This window comes from Aquarana catesbeiana, linkage group LG04 (genome assembly GCF_042186555.1).
Source record: "Aquarana catesbeiana isolate 2022-GZ linkage group LG04, ASM4218655v1, whole genome shotgun sequence".
Classification (NCBI taxonomy): domain Eukaryota; kingdom Metazoa; phylum Chordata; class Amphibia; order Anura; family Ranidae; genus Aquarana; species Aquarana catesbeiana.
This window is the reverse complement of record NC_133327.1, coordinates 165,759,250-165,780,095: the sequence shown is the minus strand read 5'-3', so window position 1 is coordinate 165,780,095 and position 20,846 is coordinate 165,759,250. Positions and strand designations below refer to the sequence as shown.

The 20,846-nt window shown below is 43.7% G+C and overlaps 1 protein-coding gene across 2 annotated transcripts in view; it reads right to left on the bottom strand.

The window, feature by feature from the left end:
- The window catches only part of HPS3 (HPS3 biogenesis of lysosomal organelles complex 2 subunit 1), a 76,096-nt gene that overhangs the window by 2,752 nt on the left and 52,498 nt on the right, over positions 1-20,846 (bottom strand). For both annotated transcript variants that reach the window (XM_073625915.1, XM_073625914.1), the window contains exons 14-15: positions 11,912-12,103; positions 11,651-11,755 (exon numbers count right to left, since the gene is read on the bottom strand). In XM_073625915.1, the coding sequence (XP_073482016.1) occupies positions 11,651-11,755; positions 11,912-12,103 (297 nt within the window). The remainder of the gene's footprint in view (positions 1-11,650; positions 11,756-11,911; positions 12,104-20,846) is intronic.

The following is a 20,846-nucleotide window of genomic DNA, read 5'->3' as shown; positions in this document are numbered from 1 at the left end:
GTTCATAAATTATTACCACCAACAACCAATGCCACATTGTATGTCTTATTGGTACTGACACTTATTAGGCATGGGATGAAGATAAAGGCAGTGTGGCAAGACAACGATAACTGCACAGAGAGCAAAAAAGCTGACATAGGTTGACTGTTGCCTTTCCTAAGGAGAAAAAGGAAAAAAAAACTAAACCAACTCTTTATAGGGACAATTGCATAAAGCAATTTACTGTTGGGTAGACAATACTGAAGAAGGCCCTCTCACTTTCTCAGCACCTGCATGTAAGTATGTGTGGCCTGAGGTGCATTTGCTAGTAAGATAGCCCCTTATCTGTGATGCAGACAACCACAGATCACAGAAATTCCACCCAAAGCTTTTGTTTAGGCAAGGATGGTAAAGGGTTACAACCTCTCAAGTATTTCCAGGCTGTAGTGTCCCCACAAGTCATGGGGGATCTGGAAAAGGAGTAGAATGAAAATCTCATGGGGGCACCTGTACAGTAAAACCTTTCAAAATCAAATTTTCCTAACTTGGAAAAAGGATGATTTTCTCTCACTTGCTGGTTCATTATCGTGGCAGGGGGTAATCAATAAAATTCTTACACCATATGATAGCTTTTTTACACCCATTAGTGGAAAATCTTTATTTCATAATGTTGCGTTTAAGGCTGCAACTAACGATTATTTTCATAATCGATTCGTTGGCCAATTATTGTTTCGATTAATCGGTTAATAACCTTAAAAAAAGTGTGGTTTATAATTTAGTTAATATGTAAAATTTTAAAAAAGGCAATTTATTCTTAAATATCTCTTTCGTTCGTTGACAGACACAGACTTCTTTATTCAGAACCATAGGGTTATATCGCCCCCTACAGGAGTAGGATACTAGGCAGACAAAAAGACTTGGTTATGCCCATGAGCAGTCCTAGGTGATATACACCCCCATCTTTGCTACAGGCCTTCAGTTTTTTCTGCCTAGTCAGGAGTAAGGACCTAGTTCCCTGGCAACTTTATTTTTTTTTTTCCCTGGACTTTTTCTACAAATCAACTACCGGGCTGGGCGACGGGCTGGACATTCGATCCAGTGGTCACCCCAGTCTGACCAGCGAGCGTGTGCAGACCGCAGCTATGCGCTAGGTCGGCCGCGACATAGCCTCACTGGACAGGGGCTAGCCCTGCGAGTTAAACGTCACATACGACAGGGTCTCGGCTCCAGTCACAGCTTCCCTCATGGCCGACAGCCCCCCACTTCGGTGGCGAGGGGGTTCTGTCTGGAGCGATGCCCGATTGGTCCTGGGAATGTTTCATCCCGGCCATCTCCACCGTTCACATTCCGGGCGTGGACAACTGGCAGGCGGATTACCTCAGTCGTCAAGTATTGGACCAAGGGGAGTGGTCTCTCCATCAGGAGGTATTTCAACAGATCTGCCTACGCTGGGGATCTCCAGAGGTAGATCTGATGGCATCCCGAAACAGGAAGGTGCAGAAGTTTGTGGCCAGGTCTCGGGACCCTCTGGCGGATGCCTCAGATGCTCTGGTTGCTCCGTGGGGCCAGAATAGTCTGATCTATGCCTTTGCTCCTCTCAAGCTTCTGCCATGGCTGTTGTGCAGGATCGAGGCTGAAGGAATTCTGGTCATTCTAGTGGCCCCGGACTGGCCTCATCGGTCCTGGTACGCCAACCTGGTGCGTCTGGTCGCAGATGCCCCCTAGCGGCTGCCTCTCAGGGAGGATCTGCTATCCCAAGGGCCGATCTTCCACCCTGCCTTACCATTGCTGGCTTTAACGGCATGGCTATTGAAAGCCAGGTTTTGAAGGATAGGGGCTTATCTGCGTCGGTGATTCCAACGCTGCTCACAGCTAGAAAGTCTTCTTCCAGGAAGGTATATTATAGGGCGTGGAAAGCGTATATTTTATGGTGTGAGTCAGTGGGGTTTCACCACGTTCCTTTTCGGTGGCTCGGATTTTGGCTTTTCTTCAGAGGGGCGTTGAAAAGAATTTGGCCTTGAGTACTGTCAAGGGTCAGGTGTCGGTCTTGGCGGTTTTCTTTCAACGAACCCTGGCTTCGCATTCCCTGGTGCGTACCTTCATTCAGGGAGTGCGACATGTGGTTCCACCAGTGCGATCCCCCTTGCCACCGTGGGAATTGAATCTTGTACTTTCAGTTCTACAGAAGCCTCCGTTTGAGGATATTCAAGAAACTCCCCTGCTCACGCTATCACAGAAGGTGGCCTTCTTGGTGGCTATTACTTCTGCTTGCAGGGTATCAGCGTTGGCAGCGCTATCATGTCGCACGCCCTACCTGGTGATTCACGAGGACAAGGTGGTGTTTCGTCCTTGTCCTTCTTTCCTTCCAAAGGTTGTCTCTGATTTCCATTTAAATTAAGACATCATGTTGCCTTCTCTATGTCCCCGGCCGCAACATCCGAGGGAATTGGCCTTGCACACCTTAGATGTGGTACGGGCAGTTAGGGTGTATTTGGCGTCCACTGAGTCTTTTCGAAGGTCAGACTGTTCGTGATCATGGACGGGCCAAAAAAGGGGCTATCTGCTTCCTCAGCGACCATCTCTAGATGGATCAGGCAGACGGTGAATCAGGTCTGTTCTATCAAGGGTCAGGTTCCTCCCTTCCCGGTGAAGGCTCACTCGACTCGGGTGCCGAGTGCCTCCTGGGCTTCCGTCATCAGGCGTCAGTAACGCAAGTTTGCAAGGTGGCCACCTGGTCGTCGGTGCACACTTTCACAAAATTTTACAAAGTGGATGTGCTGGCATCTGCGGATGCTTCTTTTGGCCGCAAAGTTCTGCAGGCTGCGGTCTAGAGGGTTTTTTCCTTGTGAAGGGGTTTTTTTGCTGATCAGGTGGGCTCCAGGTTGTTTTCACTGAGCTCCAGGTGGTCTAGTTGGCTTGGGTTTTTTTTTTTTGTTGGCTGCCCCACCCCTCATGTTTGGCACTGCTTTGGGACATCCCTATGATTCTGAATAAAGAAGGCTGTGTCTGTCAATGAACGAAAGAGAAAATAGGATTTTTGACTTACCGTAAAATACGTTTCTCTGAGTTCATTGACAGACACAGCACCCACCCCTCTATGGAGTTTTTAATACTTCTGATACTGCTTGTTACATAACTGAAGGCCTGTAGCAGAGAGGGGGGTGTATATCACCTACGACTGCCCATGGGCGTAGCCAAGTCTTTTTGTCTGCTTAGTGTCCTACTCCTGTAGGGGGCGATATAACCCTATGGTTCTGAATAAAGAAGGCTGTGTCTGTCAATGAACTCCGAGATTTTACGGCAAGTCAAAAATCCTAATATGCAGTGGTAAATATAAGTAACCAACTATATGGTTAGGGAGCAAAATCTTTAATCCACTCTGAGAATAACAGACAGAAGACATATACTGTATATACTGTTAGGAGGGTGAATCTGGTAAATATCAGACTCCGAGATCACATTTTTTTATTTAAAGAAAAAAAAAAAAAAAAGTTTAAGACTGTTTTGCAGATTTTCAAACAGAACTGTAAAAGAATATATACTGGCCATAGAAAAACAATGTCTTCCTTAAAAAAAAAAAAAAAAAAAAATTTAATTTTTAAGAACGTTCGTTCGATTTTCTAATTGTTAGTGGGGTCAAATAGACATTAGCTTTCAACCAAAGTGACAGGAAAATTTAGAAATAGAAAACTCCTTGGTCAAAAGAATTTTCAGGCAGTGTATGTTGTTTTCGTTCAGAAATTACATTCATTTTAAAACAGAATGTTAAAAGCAAGTGAAAATGTCAAACATTCTTTTCATTCAGCGAATGTACAAAGATTTTTCGTATGAATATTCTTGCATGAAAATTGATCTGTGTGGACAGCATAAGGCTCGGCACACACCTATGCAGTTTGTATTTTATCTGTTTCTGCAGTGCTTTTTGATTTTTGCGCAGGTGATTTTGCTGCCATTTTGCATATTTTTTTTTGGCCAATTTGTTGTTGGGCAAATTAAAAAAAACACAAATTACTGCAAAAACACATTACATGCTTTTCTGCAGCTTCTCCATTGAAGTATATTGAACCAAAAAAAGCACCGTTTTGCGTTGAAAAAAGTCCTTGATCCAAATAAGCAGCAGCTGAAAAAAGCATAGATGTGAACATGTCCCATAGGAAACCAAGTTCAATGAATGGTAGTGTGTTTCTGCAAAAAGCACCAAACACATAGGCGTGAACCAGGCCTAAGACGTTTAGTAACATAATGGGGTTAAATGGGGTCTTGGGCATGGAGTTCACCAGAGCTTCACAAGTTTCCACTGGAGTCCTCATCCACTCCTCCATGTCGACATCACGGAGGTGGTGGATGTTAGAGACCTTGCGCTCCTCCACCTTTTGTTTGAGGATGCCCCACAGATGCCCTGGAGACATGCTTGGCCAGTCCATCACCTTTACCCTCAGCTTCTTTAGCAAAGCAGTGGTCGTCTTGGAGGTGCGTTTGGGGTCGTTATGTTGGAATACTGCCATGCGGCCCAGTCTCCGAAGGGAGGGGATCATGCTCGAGCCTTGGCACTCCAGATGTTTTGGAACTACATTTCCCATGATGCTCAACTACACTGCAGAGTGCATGAGCATCATGGGAAACGTAGTTCCAAAACATCTGGGGTGCTAAGGTTCGCCATCACTGGCCTAGGCCATCTTCATGTAGAGCAACAATTCTTTTTTCAGATCCTCAGAGAGTTCTTTGCCATGAGGTGCCATGTTGAACTTCCAGTGACCAGTAAGATAATGAGAGCGATAACACCAAATTTAACACACCTGCGACCTTGTAACACTAATGAGTCACATGACACCGGGGAGGGAAAATGGTTAATTGGGCCCAATTTGGACATTTTCACTTAGGGGTGTACTCACTTTTGTTGCCAGACAAGGTTTAGACATTAATGGCTATGTGTTGAGTTATTTTGAGGGGACAGCAAATTTATGTTATACAAACTGTACACTCACTGCAGAGGCACAGAACCCGCATGCAAAAAAATGTAGAAACGACGACTTGTGGGACAGAAGCAACCGAACCGCTGAGTGAAGGGTCTGAAGTTTGATCGGCAGAAGAAAAACCCTCGCCCGTGCAGAGTCGAGACTCAACCACAAGTATTCCAGGCGTTTGGCCGGGAGCAACACAGACTTCTGGAGGGTCAACACGTAGCCGAACTCTTGTAAAGCTTGCATGGCGATCACAGTAGGAGATCATCCAGGTAGCCCACGACCGTGATCCCCCCGCTGTCTCAGCAATGTCAGAACCGGTTCCAGCACCTTGGTGAAGACCCGGGGGGAACCGAGGCCAGGCCAAAGGGAAGTGCCACAAACTGATAGTGCGCGTCCAACCGCAAAGCAAAGGAAACACTGGTGCCTGACACAGATGGGGACATGCTAGTATGTGTCCTTGATGTCCAGGGAGGCCAGAAAAATCCCCCTGATGAAGCACGGCCACCACAAAATGAACGGACTCCATCCTGAATCTCCGTACCTTCCCAAAATAATTGAGTGGCTTGAATTCCAGGATCGGACGAACCCCTTCCTTCTTTGAAACTATGAACAGATTTGGAGTAGAAACCCTGAAACTGGTACCGGAATCTCCTCGCCCGAAGAAGTCCTGCACTGCCCCCAAACAAAGCCTGCCGACGAAACGGGGAAGATGAAGATTGGAGGGATAAAACCTGTCTGGTGGACAAGAAAGAAACTTGCGGACCCAATGGCCGGAAAGAAGGGCAGTCCACCGGTCCGCAAACCACCGAAGGCAACCCCCCACCCGCAAGTCAGGGGTAAACCTTCATGCGGAAGAGGGCTTGTCCGCAGACTTCCGATGCCAAGGATGCTTTGGTACACCTGCGGAAGCCTTGGTAGGCTGGGAACCCTTGCCTGCAGAACCGGGCAGACGAAAAAACGCTTGTAAAACGGAAATGGAGGGCCCTGCCTGCGACGGGACTCCTTGCCCTTTTTGGACTGCAGGAGAAAGGTACTCTTCCCCCAGTAATATCCTTTATGTCATCCAGAGTGGCTCCAAATAGCCGCCCACCCTGGGAAGGCAAATCCACCAGAGCCTTCTTAGATGTTTGGCCTGCCGACCAGCACTTAAGCCAAAGCAATCGGCAAAGAACAACGGCCGACACAGAGATTTTAGAAAGTATCAGGGTCGTGTCCAAGGCCGCATCACAAACATAATTGAGCCTCTGCACTTACTGGTCTGCCAGTTCCACACAGACCAGAGAAACTTGCTCATTACCCAACTGGCGGTGTAATAGCTTAGCCCACTCAATAAGCGTCTGAGACACCAGAGCCGTGGCCTACACTGGATGAACAGCCGAACCCGCCATCGTAAACATAGACCGAGCGACTGCCTAGGGCTTTCTGTCAGCAGGGTCCTTGAAAGAAGGGGACCCCTCCACTGGAATCATGGTTGCCCTGTTCAACCTAGATACGGGAGGATCAACGACAGGAGACTCTTCTCAAAGGGGTAACGCACCAAAAAACGTCTCGGGACTGAAAAGGACCACTGCGGGCGTTCCCAATCCTTATAGATAAATCAAAATAAGACAGGTAAGGAAACACCTTAGCGGTGCGAACCGGCTTATGAGACCCACAGGGAACCAACACCTCTTCAGACACCCCCACCGGATCCTCAATTTTCAAGGAAACGCGCACTGCCATAATGAGTGCACCCACCAGCGCTTTTTCATGTGCAGCGATGGACGCTGAGGATTCCTCCTCACTGTCCGAAGGATCAGGGGCCGCATCATCTGAGCCCTCCGGGCAGAGACCACCCACTACAGCGGAGCCCGTCTCCGGATCGGAGTCCTCCTCAGAAGATGGAGGGGGCATTGTTTACACGCCTTACGCCCGCACGCCACTTCAACCCACGAGATTAAGGATTCCAGGACCGCCAACAAATCGTCCAGGGGAACAGCAGACACAGAGGGACTGAAAAGTGCAATTTCACCTTTAATCACTAGTCCTGACTATTATCTTATCTAATTACAAATTACCTTATCGGCCGATTACGTTGCTTTTACCCGAATATATCTCTATGCATAGGGGACACAATGATTGACACAAGACAGGTTTGCTCTACAATACACTGTTCCACTTTATTCTAGTTCAGACAAGGTGTTAAATATGGGTGAAATATGGGCGTTACTGACCACCTTCCACCAATAAGGGTACATGTTCAAATTACATCAACCAATCACAATGTCACAATATTATTAGATCACAATATCATTATGTCACCTAGACAGATATAAATGTAGACCATATTATGACACATACGTCACTTCCTATGTCTAGTTTTGTGTTCAACACAAGACACTTCTTACACAACAATATATATTTACTCAACCACTTACGGACCGCCCCGCCATCGTTATACGTCGGTACTTTGAAGAGGGATACCGTTATGGCAGCAACTAGCTACCATAACCCCGGTATCCTCCTCTTCAGCGGGTGGTCCGCTTTCAGATAAATCCGGTCTCTGAGGCAGATTCGCAGCAAGATCACTTATCGGCAGAGGGCCACCCCCTCCTGCCACGCTACGGTGCCCTCTGCCGCTTACCGGAGCCGCCGGAGGCCATCGGGTCCTCTTCCGTGTGTGGTATGGAGACAAGTGAGGGACATATGGCCCCAACCCATCTCCATACCATTGCAGGGCGGAAGCAACATCAAAACGTCACTTTCGCCCACAGCTCTTAGAGACTTTTTTTAAATGACATTTAATTTTCTATTTTTTTATTGCATTTCAGTGTAAATATGAGATGGGGTCTTTTTGACCCCAGATCTCATATTTAAGAGGTCCTGTCATGCTTTTTTCTATTACAAGAGATGTTTACATTCCTTTAATAGGAATAAAAGTGACAATTTTTTTTTTAAAAAACAGTGTAAAAATAAAAAATAAAAGGTAAAATAAGAAAAAAATTAAACAAGTGTAAACGCGCCCTGTCCCGCCGAGCTCGCTTGTAGAAGCGAACGCATATGTGAGCAGCGTCCGCATGTGAAAACGGTGTTTAAACCACACATGTGAGGTATCGCCACGAACGTTAGAGCGAGAGCAATAATTCTATACCTCCTCTATCTCAAAACATGCAACCTGTAGAATTTTTTTAAACGTCGCCTATGGAGATTAAGGGTCAAGTCTTTCACAATATAAATCTTATTTTTGAATTAAAAAAAAGTGCGCTTGTAAGACTGCTGTGCAAATACAATACGATGTGACAGAAAGTATTGCAATGACTGCCATTTTATTCTCTATGGCATTAGAAAGAAAATATAATATAATATAATATAATATAATATAATATAATGTTTGGGGGTTCTAAGTAATTTTCTAGCAAAAAAAAAAAAAAAAAAAAGTTTTTAATTTGTAAACACCAAATCTCAGAAAGAGGCTCAGTCCTTAAGTGGTTAATCAGCAAGATAACTTTTAAAGGTGCAGTTAGTATATAATGCCTAGTGGATTGGTTCGGTACAGTTTGGAAGGCCTAGAATGGTCCAGCCTATTCAGGTGAGCGTTTCCACTGCAAGTGGAACTGCCAGGGGCCATACGTGGGTTTAGAAAAAATGCCTAGCATGGCATCACACGTCCAATCAGTGGAATGTATCGTAGCTCTGCCCTAACCGAACCATACCATTTTCTACGGCCCCACATCTGAAGCAGGACCCAGAATGGTGCGGTTCAGTTGTATGGGCCGCTTTCATAATGGAAACACTCAAAATAGCGCACCGTACCAAACCGAACCAATCCGCTCAGTGGAAACTGCAAAATAGATTGCAAAACAGGGGGGCTTTTCACATGACCCTTTCAATCCTCTCTATTGTCACGAATGTGACAATCACAAACCCTGTTGCCCCCGACATTCACCTGGACTACTTTCCCATAAATGTACCACTATCTTAACCGCTTGCTTACTGGACACCTAAACTCCCCTCCTGCCCAGACCAATTTTCAGCTCTCAGCGCGGTCACACTTTGAATGACATTTGAGCGGTCATGCTACACTGTACCCAAATGAAACTTTTATAATTTTTTTCCCACAAATAGAGCTTTCTTTTAGTGGATTTAATCACCTCTGGGGTTTTTATTTTTTGTTAAAAAAATGAAAAAAATACAAAACAGTTTTATATTTTGTTGTAAAATTTTGCAAACAGGTAATTTTTCTCCTTCATCGATGTACACTGATGAGGCTGCACTGATGAGCACTGATAGGCGGCACTGGTGGGGTGGCACTGAAGGGCATTGATAGGTGGCAGTGATGGACAGTGGTAGGTGACACTGATAGGCAGCATTAATGAGGCATTGATTGGCACCACTGGTGGGCACTGATAGGTGGCACTCGTGGACATTGATAGTTGGCACTAATATTGCACTGTGTGGGCACTGGCAGGTGGTACTGGTTGGCACAGATGAGGCGGCTGTGCCTCTTCAGGACCGATGTCCCTTACACAGAAGCCAGTGATTGTCAATTTTTTCTCCTCGCGCTATCAGCGCAAGGAGAAAAAAAACGATTACCGATCTTCTGTTTACATCACATGATCAGCTGTTATTGGCTGACAGCTGATCACATGGTAAGGGGCCAGGATCTAATTGACTCAGTGATCGCAGCCGCGCGCTGCGCACGTCCTGCATGGGGTGCGCGTGGAGCGTGCAAAGGGGAGGATGTCTATTGACAGCCTCCCGGCAATATAGGTTAGTGCTGTAGCTGTCATTCCGCTATAGCGTGGACGGGAACAGGTTGAACACATAAAAACAGAGAACAATAAACACATAATCTCAGCTGCATAGCAATTGTCCATAAAATATAAAGGGGGAAGGGGCGTGACAATCCATAAAAGCAAGTGGGAGGGGCATGACAGCCTTTAGGCCAAATGAAAAATAGTCCCAAAGAAAAACAAAAGTCTTGTGTATGGCTAATGAATGTCCATAAAATTGAAAAAAAGGAAAAGGAAAATGTCCACATTATAATTTTCATTCTTCTAAACTTTTCCCAAACTTTTGGTTCGATTCTGTGCTCATCCACATTTACAGAAATAAATTCTCCGCCCCAAACCCTGCCTCTTTGTAAGGACAGAACAAGACATTTTGAACAAGTCGTTTTTTTAAAAAAAACGTGGCTGTGTTTTTTTTTCTCAATTTTATATTGCCAACGATTGTTTAATTTACATTTAGCGGTCAGCGGAGAATCCTGCTGACAGCTGATGACTCATCCGTTGTTAACGACACTGGACCACTCATCAAAGTGGTAGTAAACTCTGTACTACCACTTGTACCTACAGGCAAGCCTATAATAAGGCTTACCTGTAGGTACTGTGAATATCTCTTAAACACAGTTCATGCATGCAACATTATCAGCGCATGCGCTCTGAAGGTCCGGCTTACAGTTCCGGACCTTTAGAGCCTGTGCTGGAAATGGTGGCGGCTAACCTAAAACAAATATATAAAATTATTAGTATTAATAATTATTAAGCAGTAGTAGCAACACCCTAACCCTAACAAAAAAAACTGATAAAAAAAGACAATAAATAAAATATTAACCCCTAACCCAAACCCTAACCCCAAACCTCTAATCCTAACCTTAAAGGGGTTGTAAAGGCTCATGTTTTTTCACATTAATGCATCCTATGCGTTAAGGTGAAAAAACACCTTGCAGTCACCGGCCCCCCCAGCCCCCCGTTTTACTTACCTGAGCCCCGAATTTCCGTCGGCGCGTCCCCACCATCCCTCTCTCCACGGGTTTGCGGCTCTTGATTGGATAGATTGATAGCAGCGCAGCCATTGGCTCCCACTGCTGTCAATTAAATCCAATGATGCGGGGGACGGGGCCGAGTCCTACATTTGGCCTCTATAGACGCCGAATGCTGGACTCGGGAGCGCGCCTGTAAGGTAACCCCCTCGGGAGAGCACTTCTACAAGGGGGTTATCTAATGCGGGGAGGAGCCGCAAGAGCCGCCAAGGGACCCCAGAAATGGATGTTCGGGGGCACTCTGTGCAAAACGAGCTGCACAATGGAGGTAAGTATGACAAGTTTGTTATTTTAAAAAAATAAAAAACAATCCTTTAGTATTACTTTAACTCTTTACCCTAACAAAAAAAAAAAAAAAAAGGAAATATTAATAAAATGATGCAACAGATGATAGCTTTCTCAATTGGCTAATAAAAAAAGCCAAAGCTCCTAAACACGGTAAAAAACGTGCTAAAAACACACATGAAAATTTGCCAAAATTGTGCATAGAAACGTGTGAGAAAACACTCTAAGAAGCTACACTCAGGTGTGAATGCAGCCTTAGGGTTCTTTAGGAGGTCATCCACAAGTCAAAATATAAAATATTTATATCTGAGTGAATAACCTTCAGGACTGCTCAGGGAACAAAAGCGATAGCTGTGCAAACACAACACAGCAGTAGAAATTGAATGTCCATCCTGACTAAGGATATTGATTGACCAGGGAGATTGTTTGTTCCCCATACCAATTATATTAATTTCAGGTACACACACACACACACACACAAAACAGGAGCTTCACTACCCAACAGCACCAACCATAAAATCCCTTCAGATATACTGTATTTAGGCTGAAAACCGCCTATTCTAAATTCTGTAGCAGGTACAAGACCTTACTGAAGTAAAGAACCACAAAAATATTATACCTGTAACTTTATCAAGTCTCCACACTGATCACAAGATGACGGTCCTGAGGAAACCATTTTTGATACCCATGGGCTGATCACTCCAAAATGGCTGCAGGAATTTCTCTACAAACACAGATTGTTTTTTAGTGTACAAACACACAGCATCCATCCATCATCTTAAAACAAAGCTGAATGCTTTTTAGTAAAAAAAGTAGATATACAATACTGTACCACACAGTAAATAAAAAGAAAACGGATGGTTGTGAGCCATCGACTCACCAGATCCTCTGCACTTTTCAAGGATTTGACACACTCATGCTGAGGTTTACATATTCGACACACATAATGTGATGTAAGTTTAAACAGAATGTCTTGAAGAATGGAGTCTGGAGGATAGGAGGAAAGACGGGCCTCCCAAAAATCTACAAGCATTTGTGGAACATCATTGTCATCGGATTTTTCACACAAAACCTATATAAAAAAAGAATAACAGGTTAAAAATTGCAAGCAAAAAAGTAAAGAACAAAAAACAAATAAATAAAAACCCTAATACATACATACTGTACATATACAGTATCTCAAGAGAGACTACACCCCTCACATTTTTGTAAATATTTTATTATATCTTTTCATGTGACAACACTGAAGAAATGACACTTTGCTACAATGTAAAGTAGTGAGTGTACAGCTTGTATAACAGTGTAAATTTGCTGTCCCCTAAAATAACTCAACACACACATGTCTAAACTTCTGCCAAAAAAGTGAGTACACCCTAAGTGAAAATGTCCAAATTGGGCCCAATTAGCCATTTTCCCTCCCCGGTGTCATGTAACTCATTAGTGTTACAAGGTCTCAGGTGTGAATGGGGAGCAGGTGTGTAAATTTGGTGTTATCGCTCTCACTCTTTCATACCGGTCACTGGGAGTTCAACATGGCACCTCATGGCAAAGAACTCTGAGGATCTGAAAAAAAGAATTGCTGCTCTACATAAAGATGGCCTAGGCTATAAGAAGATTGCCAAGACCCTGAAACTGAGCTACAGCACGGTGGCCAAGACAATACAGCGTTTTAACAGGACAGGTTCCACTCAGAACAGGCCTCGCCATGGTCAACCAAAGAAGTTGAGTGCACATGCTCAGCATCATATCCAGAGGATGTCTTTGGGAAATAGACATATGAGTGCTGGCAGTCTTGCTGCAGAGGTTGAAGGGGTGGGGGGGGGGGTGGTCAGCCTGTCAGCGCTCAGACCATACGCCACACACTGCATCAAAAATTGGTCTGCATGACTGTCATCTCAGAAGGAAGCCTCTTCTACAGATGATCCACAAGAGAGCCCGCAAACAGTTTGCTGAAGACAAGCAGACTAAGGACATGGATTACTGGAACCATGTCCTGTGGTCTGATGAGACCAAGATAACATTTATTTGGTTCAGATGGTGTCAAGCGTGTGTGATGGCAACCAGGTGAGGAGTACAAAGACAAGTGTGTTTGTCTACAGTCAAGCATGGTGGTGGGAGTGTCCTGGTCTGGGGCTGCATGAGTGCTGCCTGAACTGGGGAGCTCCAGTTCATTGAGGGAAGCATGAATGCCAACACAAAACCGAAAATGAAGGATGCAGTAGGCCGAAAACCGAAACCAATACCGAAAATGACAGTTTTGAAAAAATATTTATATTTTTATATACAATTGTATTATATTCAACTTTTTAATTAATATCATCAGATTAAAAATAATTTGTTGGCCATTATTGGCACCTTTAGTGCAAGAAAGGTCAAGAAAAATGCAGTCAGCAGCCTCTAACCATGTCTTATATCATGTCTGCAATCTCTTACTTAACCACTTCAATACCAGGCACTTAGACACCTTCCCGCCCAGGCCAATTTTCACCTTTCAGTGCTGTCGCAATTTGAATGACAATTGCGCGGTTATGCTACACTGTACCCAAACAAATTTTTTATCATTTTGTTCCCACAAATAGAGCTTTCTTTTGGTGGTATTTGATCACCTCTGTGGTTTTTATTTTTTGCGCAACAAATAAAAAAAGAAACGAAAATTTCGAAAAAAAAATAGTTTTTCTTTGTTTCTGTTAAAATTTTTTGTAAATAAGTATGCTTTCTCCTTCAATGATGGGCACTGATATGGCGGCACTGATGGGCACCGATGAGGTGGCACCAATGAGGTGGCACTGATGAGGTGGCACTAACGGGCACTGATGATGGGCACTGATAGGTGGCACTGGTATGCGGCACTGATGGGCACTCATAGGTGGCACCGATGGGGACTCGTAGGTGGCACTGATGGGCACTCGTAGGTGGCATTGATTGGTACATATGGGTGGCACTGATGGGTACATATGGGTGGCACTGATAGATGGGCAATGACAGATGGCACCGACGGCAATGACAGGTGGCACTGATAAAACATTGCTGGGCAGATCTGGGCATTGCTGGGCAGATCAGTGACATAATGGTGCCAATCAGTGCCCATTTGTGGGCACTGATTGGCACAGATTGGGCACATGTGGAAGGCCATGGGGTACATACCTGGCCATCCACGTTGCCCCTTCCCTGGTGGTCCTAGCGGCATCCCTGGTGGTCCAGTGTGGTGATCTGAGGGGGGCTTTGCTGATAAACAATCAGCGCAGACCCCCCCTGCCAGGAGAGCCGCCGATCGGCTCTCCTCTACTCGCGTCTGTCAGACGCGAGTGAGGAAGAGCCGATCAACGGCTCTTCCCACTGACAGCGTGATCAGCCGTGATTGGACACGGCTGATCACGTGGTAAAGAGCCTCCGCTGGAGGCTCTTTACCAAGATCGGTGGAGCGGTGTGTCAGGCTGACACACCGCTCCACAGATCACCGCGATGCGCGCCCCCGGGGGGCGCGCGGCGGCATGTTATCCTGCTGGACGTCATATGACGTCCAGTCAGGATAACAAAACCACTTCCCGGATGTCAAACCACTATAGGGCGGGCGGGAAGTGGTTAAACACACTGCTAATAGTATTAGCAAAATTTTCATTCGGTGCACCTCTAGCAGACATGATACAAGAAATCAATGCAGCCTCACCAGTGCCCGTCACATGCAGCCTCGCCAGTGTCTGTCACATGCAGCCTCGCCAGTGCCCAGCAGCCCCACCAGTGCCCACCATATGCAGCTTGCCAGTGCCTAGCAGCCCCATCAATGATCATCATATGCAGCTTGCCAGTGCCCAGCAGCCCCACCAGTGCCTATCATGTGCAGCCTGCCTGTGTCCGCATCAGCGGCGATCTCCGTGTGACACGGAGCTGGATTTGAATTGCCCAGGCAGCAGTAACAATGTCCAGCCTCCTGTAATCACGTCACGCTGATTCAATGTCCCACCATTGGATCAGTGTGCAGTCTATCACAGGAGGCGGGACACTATTACTACAGCCGGCAATTCAGCTCCGTGACACACGGAGATTGAGGGGAGGAGAAGGAGGGAGTGGAGGACTGGGTGCGCCAGGATGACACTCCCGCAATGGGCGGCACCCACCCCCTTTTGGTATCGGCTGTTTTTTTTTTCATTCGGCCAGATGAAAAAACAGTTTTTGGCCGATAATTTGCGGCAGCCGAAATTTTCCGTGCACATCTATTTTATAAAAACCACCACTGCTCTTTGTTGCCACCTTTCCCTCTGACAAAATTCTTAAAATGGTTGTAAACCTCAGACATGAAATATGAACAAAGCATATACTGCTATAGTGTGTTCTCAATTAAGAGCACTAAGTGTCAATTCTCACTGCTGCTTTGTTCCTATGCTATCATGAATCACTTTGGACAAGTTTTCCTGACACCAGTTCCAATTCTGTGTGCAAGGGGTATGTCCGTTCCCTCCAATCAGCTGTCAGAGCTCTCCTCACTGAGCTCTACAGAGTGCGATTTCTGCTGCTTTTGGAATTAAGGTTAAAGGCCACTTCACACTGCCCAGATTTTTGTGCAGGTTAGTTGCGCTTTCCCATAGATTTCTATAAAGGTCCTGGTGTGGTTTTAGAAAGTGCACCCAAACTCCTGCATGCTGCATCTTTGGTGTGTTCTGAAGCCGCACCAAAGCCACATGACTTTATAGAAGTCTATGGGAAACCTGCTTGTTATCTGCGCTTTGCTCAAAGAGCATCAGAACAGCACCGGAGCAGTGTGAAGCTGCCCTAAGGCTAGGTTCACACCATTGCGGGTACATGAGCAGGTATAAAATCGTAGGCGTTCCTAATCCACAGCCAAAATGCACTGCTCTTTAGCAGACACCCAGGGGTGCCATTTATTCTTAATGGCGCCCCCACACATCTAAAAAAGTATTTTGTTCAGGTGCGCGAAACTGCATGGTGCCATCGCACCATGCAGTTCTGTGTGGCTGCCCATCGGGTGTGTTTTGGATAAGGGGTCGGGGGCCTTTCCTCTGAATTTCCCTCAGGTACAGCAGCCCATTCAAATGAATCAAAAAGACTAGTACCCAAGCATTGTTTTGATCCAAGGGCTTCAATGCTTTCTGAGTTGCTGACCTAGATCAGGAGCTCTGACTAGCTGTATGCAAGCCCAGGGACAATGACTCAAAGTCCCAAGATGACAGACTATGGTTCTCTCATTACAGATTTCAATTAAAGTATTTTCTACAATGCAAAATTACTAAAGTGTACCTTGCAATATAAGTCCACTTATTTATTGAAGGCCCATCTCCCATATCAAAATGCTGTGCTAAAGTCAGTTAAACAACTTAAAAAAACACATAAGTAAAAAAGTTAGCCATTATGATGCTAGGCATAACAATGACACTTTTTGAGTTACAGATCAAGAAAAAGCATGTCAGAAAAAGTACTGAAATCAGACATAGCCAGGCAACTTGCATTTTATGAAGGAGGCCTGTGATTTTAACCCAATGACTTTTCCCATGACAAACTCACTTTAAGGCTGATTTGAAATTTCATCTGGTGATTTTATAAATGGACGAAGTAAATGCATTTGCCAGGCAGTCATCCTTAAATCTTTAAAAATCAGATTTTTCTTAAAAGGGATTCTGGCATGAGAAAGTTGGAGGCTGCTATTACTGACCCCTCCTTCTGAAAATGCTAGCTGCCTGGCTGCTGTGATGTTGATCCTTGGTATTCTGAAGCATGACATGACAATACCTGTGGTAAAGCAATGGAAGCATTAGCAATCAAAAAGATACTAACAAAATTCAAGTTAAAGTCTAAGTTTAGTCAATACATTAAAAAAAAAAAAAAAAAAAATCAGCACAAGGGACAGTACTTACAATCAATGTGAAGCGTCCCTAACTAGCAATGGGTTTCGTTGAAATCTTCAATCCTCTAATCTCCCCTGTACCCTATGGCAGAAATCTACCATTGCCACAACAGTGAACATGAGCTGAGGATGCGTCATATGAGCTCATCAAGAGTGGCAATTAAGCCTGCTCCTTCTGCCCCCCTCCTCCATTCATAGAAGCTGTACTTTACCTTCCCCAAATGAAACGTGCTCTATCAATGGAGGGTGAGCACATGAATGAAAAGGCTGACTCCTTCATTCATAGATCTCCTTTCCCTAAAGGGTAGGCATAATCTGCACTCTTGATGAGTACATACGACAGGTCCTGTGGCTCGTATTAACCTCCGTATGTAGGAGGTCAGAGGACTTAAGATTTCAACTAAATCTGCAGCACAAGGGACACTTCACATTCATTGTAGGTACTGTACCTAATGCTGATCTTTTTTTATGTTTTGACTAATTTTAGACTTTAAACAAACATAATCCAGGGGTGGACAGGTTAATGTACAATTCAGGAGCCGGTCAGCCTCGATTAAGAATTAGTAGGCAGGGGGGGGCAGGAGGCGGAGCCTAGTGGAGCAGACATGCATTGTTAGAGCTCCACACCGCTGAGGGGAGAAGAGAAGGAAAAAGCGGAGCCTGCAGGCTCAAAAGGTATCCATTTGAACCTTTTTGCCTCAGGGAACAAACTGTGAAAGTTTGGGCAGGAAATATGGTACTGGGAGGAAACCGTGGCAGAAATAAAAATCACCTCACAAAGAGCTCACAGGCACTCACTGCAGCTGAAGCAGCTCCAGCCACCTCACAATATACAGCATCAGGGCGCTCTCACAGACAGAAAATGTCACAGCAAGACTCTCCATTTGAGTCAGATACAGAACAAATTCTCTCACAAACTTCTCCACAAGCCTCCTCAGTATCCCCAGTAATATTATTACAATTTGAAAAGATGCTTCACAAGGCTTTAAAACAAACCTCAGACCAAATAACAAAAAGCCTAACCAAAGAAATAAGAGAGCTGGGAAACCGCACCGCAGCCTTAGAAATAAAAATGGATGAAATTGAAATTACAACCCAAGAAAATATAACAGAATTGGAACAATTAAAAAAAGAGAATTTAATACTTCAAACTAAGCTCGAAGATTACGAAAATAGAGCCAGACGTTCAAACTTGCGCATAAGGGGAATACCTGAAACTGTGACAGACCTGCAATCTACTATTACTGCTCTATTACAAGAACTAAAGCCAGATATCCCTATTGAACGTTTAGAACTGGACAGAGTACACAGAGCCCTCACAGCCAAAAAGAAAGATGGACCCCCACGTGATATCATCACAAAATTTCATTATTACAGAACGAAAGAACAAATACTAATTGCTGCAAGAGAAAAAAAGGAACTTAATTTTCAAGGACACAATTATCAAATTTTTGCTGACCTATCCCAACTTACTATTACTAAAAGACGATCCATGAAACCCCAACTAATGGAACTGCAACGCCACAACATTATGTATCAATGGGGCTTCCCCTTTTCAGTCAGATTTAACTACCAAGGTACAATTTACAGAAGCAGATCAGCAGATGAACTACAACAAACCCTTTTAAAATTAAATCTGACAGAACCCACAAGCAGCAACACTCCCACACGCAGAAGAATGGCGTCATTTTCACCTTCAGGCAGCACCCAGAAAATTTCAGAACAAAATGGGAATCATCATTCTCACAAAAGAGGCCGTTATGCCACATCATCCATGGACCAAGAAGATTCAATGGACTGACATCCTAATTCCTGATATCTCTTCATTTATTATACTAAGAGATGGTTCTCTATAAAAAACCTGTATTTATAACTGAATGTAACTGCATTCTGATAGTCACACACTGTGTGGGATCATGTTACATTCCAGTTATATTTCTTATTACTTCTGATTCATATAGCCTTAGAATATATAAGTGAAATAAGGAAATTCTTGTTCAGTTATATATTATCAGGTAATAACAATAGATTTATTACTTTTTAGGACAAATATGTTCAATAATCCAGAAGTAATGGAAGCTTTTTCTTTCTTTTCTTAAAACAAATATATTATTACCTAACTAGTTCCTAGAATTATGTTTTTGTTTATTCTAATCTGAAGCAATACAACCTCAATTTTATGAGTTAACATATCTAAACAGTTACATATGAATAAAATATGTAATTGTTTACTCTAAAAGGGTTAAAATCCCAAAATAATTCAAACTATCTTCATCAATACCAAAGTTATTAACAGTACCTTTCTAACTGAATTATTTAGCCTAGGGCAAGACTAACCATATACAACCACCCTGGAATAAATAATTTAAACAAAAACTATATTCTGCACTCCAATTAAGGAAACATCATTTTGATGTCTTTTGACATAGCACTTCTCTCCTGTAAGCGGAAGATCCGTGTACCCCCATTAGCCCTCCTCATTCTCCCAACCATATTATGTGGGAGTGTGACGAAGGCACTTATTCCCCTGAGAAAGATATTTATTCTCTTTCACGGGTAAATTGTGATTACTTGCAAAAAATAATTTATACAATGTATCATCTAATCTCATATGTTTTTTGTTTACTCTTTACTCCAGAATTCACTAGTTTCTTTTCTATCTATTCATCTCTTCAGTCCACACAGGTTGATCTGCGCAGTCAGCTCTGCATAACAAAAAGTAAGTCAAAACTATTTGATCTATTGCCATGGCACCACTGAATATACTTTCCCTGAATGTTCAGGGAATAAATGTCCCTCAAAAAAGGACCAAAGCCTTCCGTACTTTCCATAACAAGAAGGCTCACATAGTATGCCTCCAAGAAACACACTTCACCAAAGATTCTACTCCAAAATATATTTCTCCTTTTTATCAACAAATTTACACGGCTTCTGCCTGTACCAAGCAAAGGGGAACTCTAATTGCATTTCACCGATCCACACCATTCACTTTATCATCAGAAATTAAAGACCCAGAAGGTAGATACCTGATACTCATGGGTTATATAATGGATACAGCAATCACGGTGATTTCCTACTACGCTCCTAACAAACAACCTACACCATTCCTCTTACATATATTACAAGTGATTAATACACACAAAATAGGAATAGTGATAATGTGTGGGGATTCGAACCAGGTCCTCCTCCCATTTCTAGATAAATCACCTTTTACACCATCCAAAATAACCTCTAGATTACCTTTTTCTCAACTTCTTTCCAAATACAATCTGGTAGATTCATGGAGAGAAAGTAACCCAATGAAAAAGAAATTCACTTATTTCTCGCACCCTCATCAAACCTTCACCAGAATAGATCATATTTTTCTAACAATAGGAATGATACCAGAAATTATTGCATCAGATATAATTCCGATTCCGTGGTCTGACCATAATGCAGTATACACTACTATAGCCTCAGCCATACCAAAAGCGCATGACCCAACGTGGTACTTACCGGACATAATGCTCAAACACCCACTACATCAGATGGCCATTGAACAAGCTTTAAAGGAATACATATCAATTAATAATACAACAGACATCTCCCCAATAACACTGTGGGAAGCTCATAAGCCGGTCTTGCGTGGTACAATACAAAGACAAATGGCACTATTTAAACGGGAACGCAAAAATCTAGCAAAAAAACTAGAACTCAATTTTAATGCAGCCTACATATCATTTCAAGATAATCCATCCCAGAGTACAAAATCTCATCTGGAAAAATCTAGATTGGAATACGATCTATTTCTCACTGAGTCAGTTGATAAATCCCTCAAACGCTCCAAACACAATTTCTACATGAATACAAACAAACCAGGTACATATTTGGCTCGGGCATTAAATTCAACTAACAAATCTTTCAAACCAATACGTTTGAAATTATCAAAAAATGTTTACACTTGTAATCCAGTTAAAAT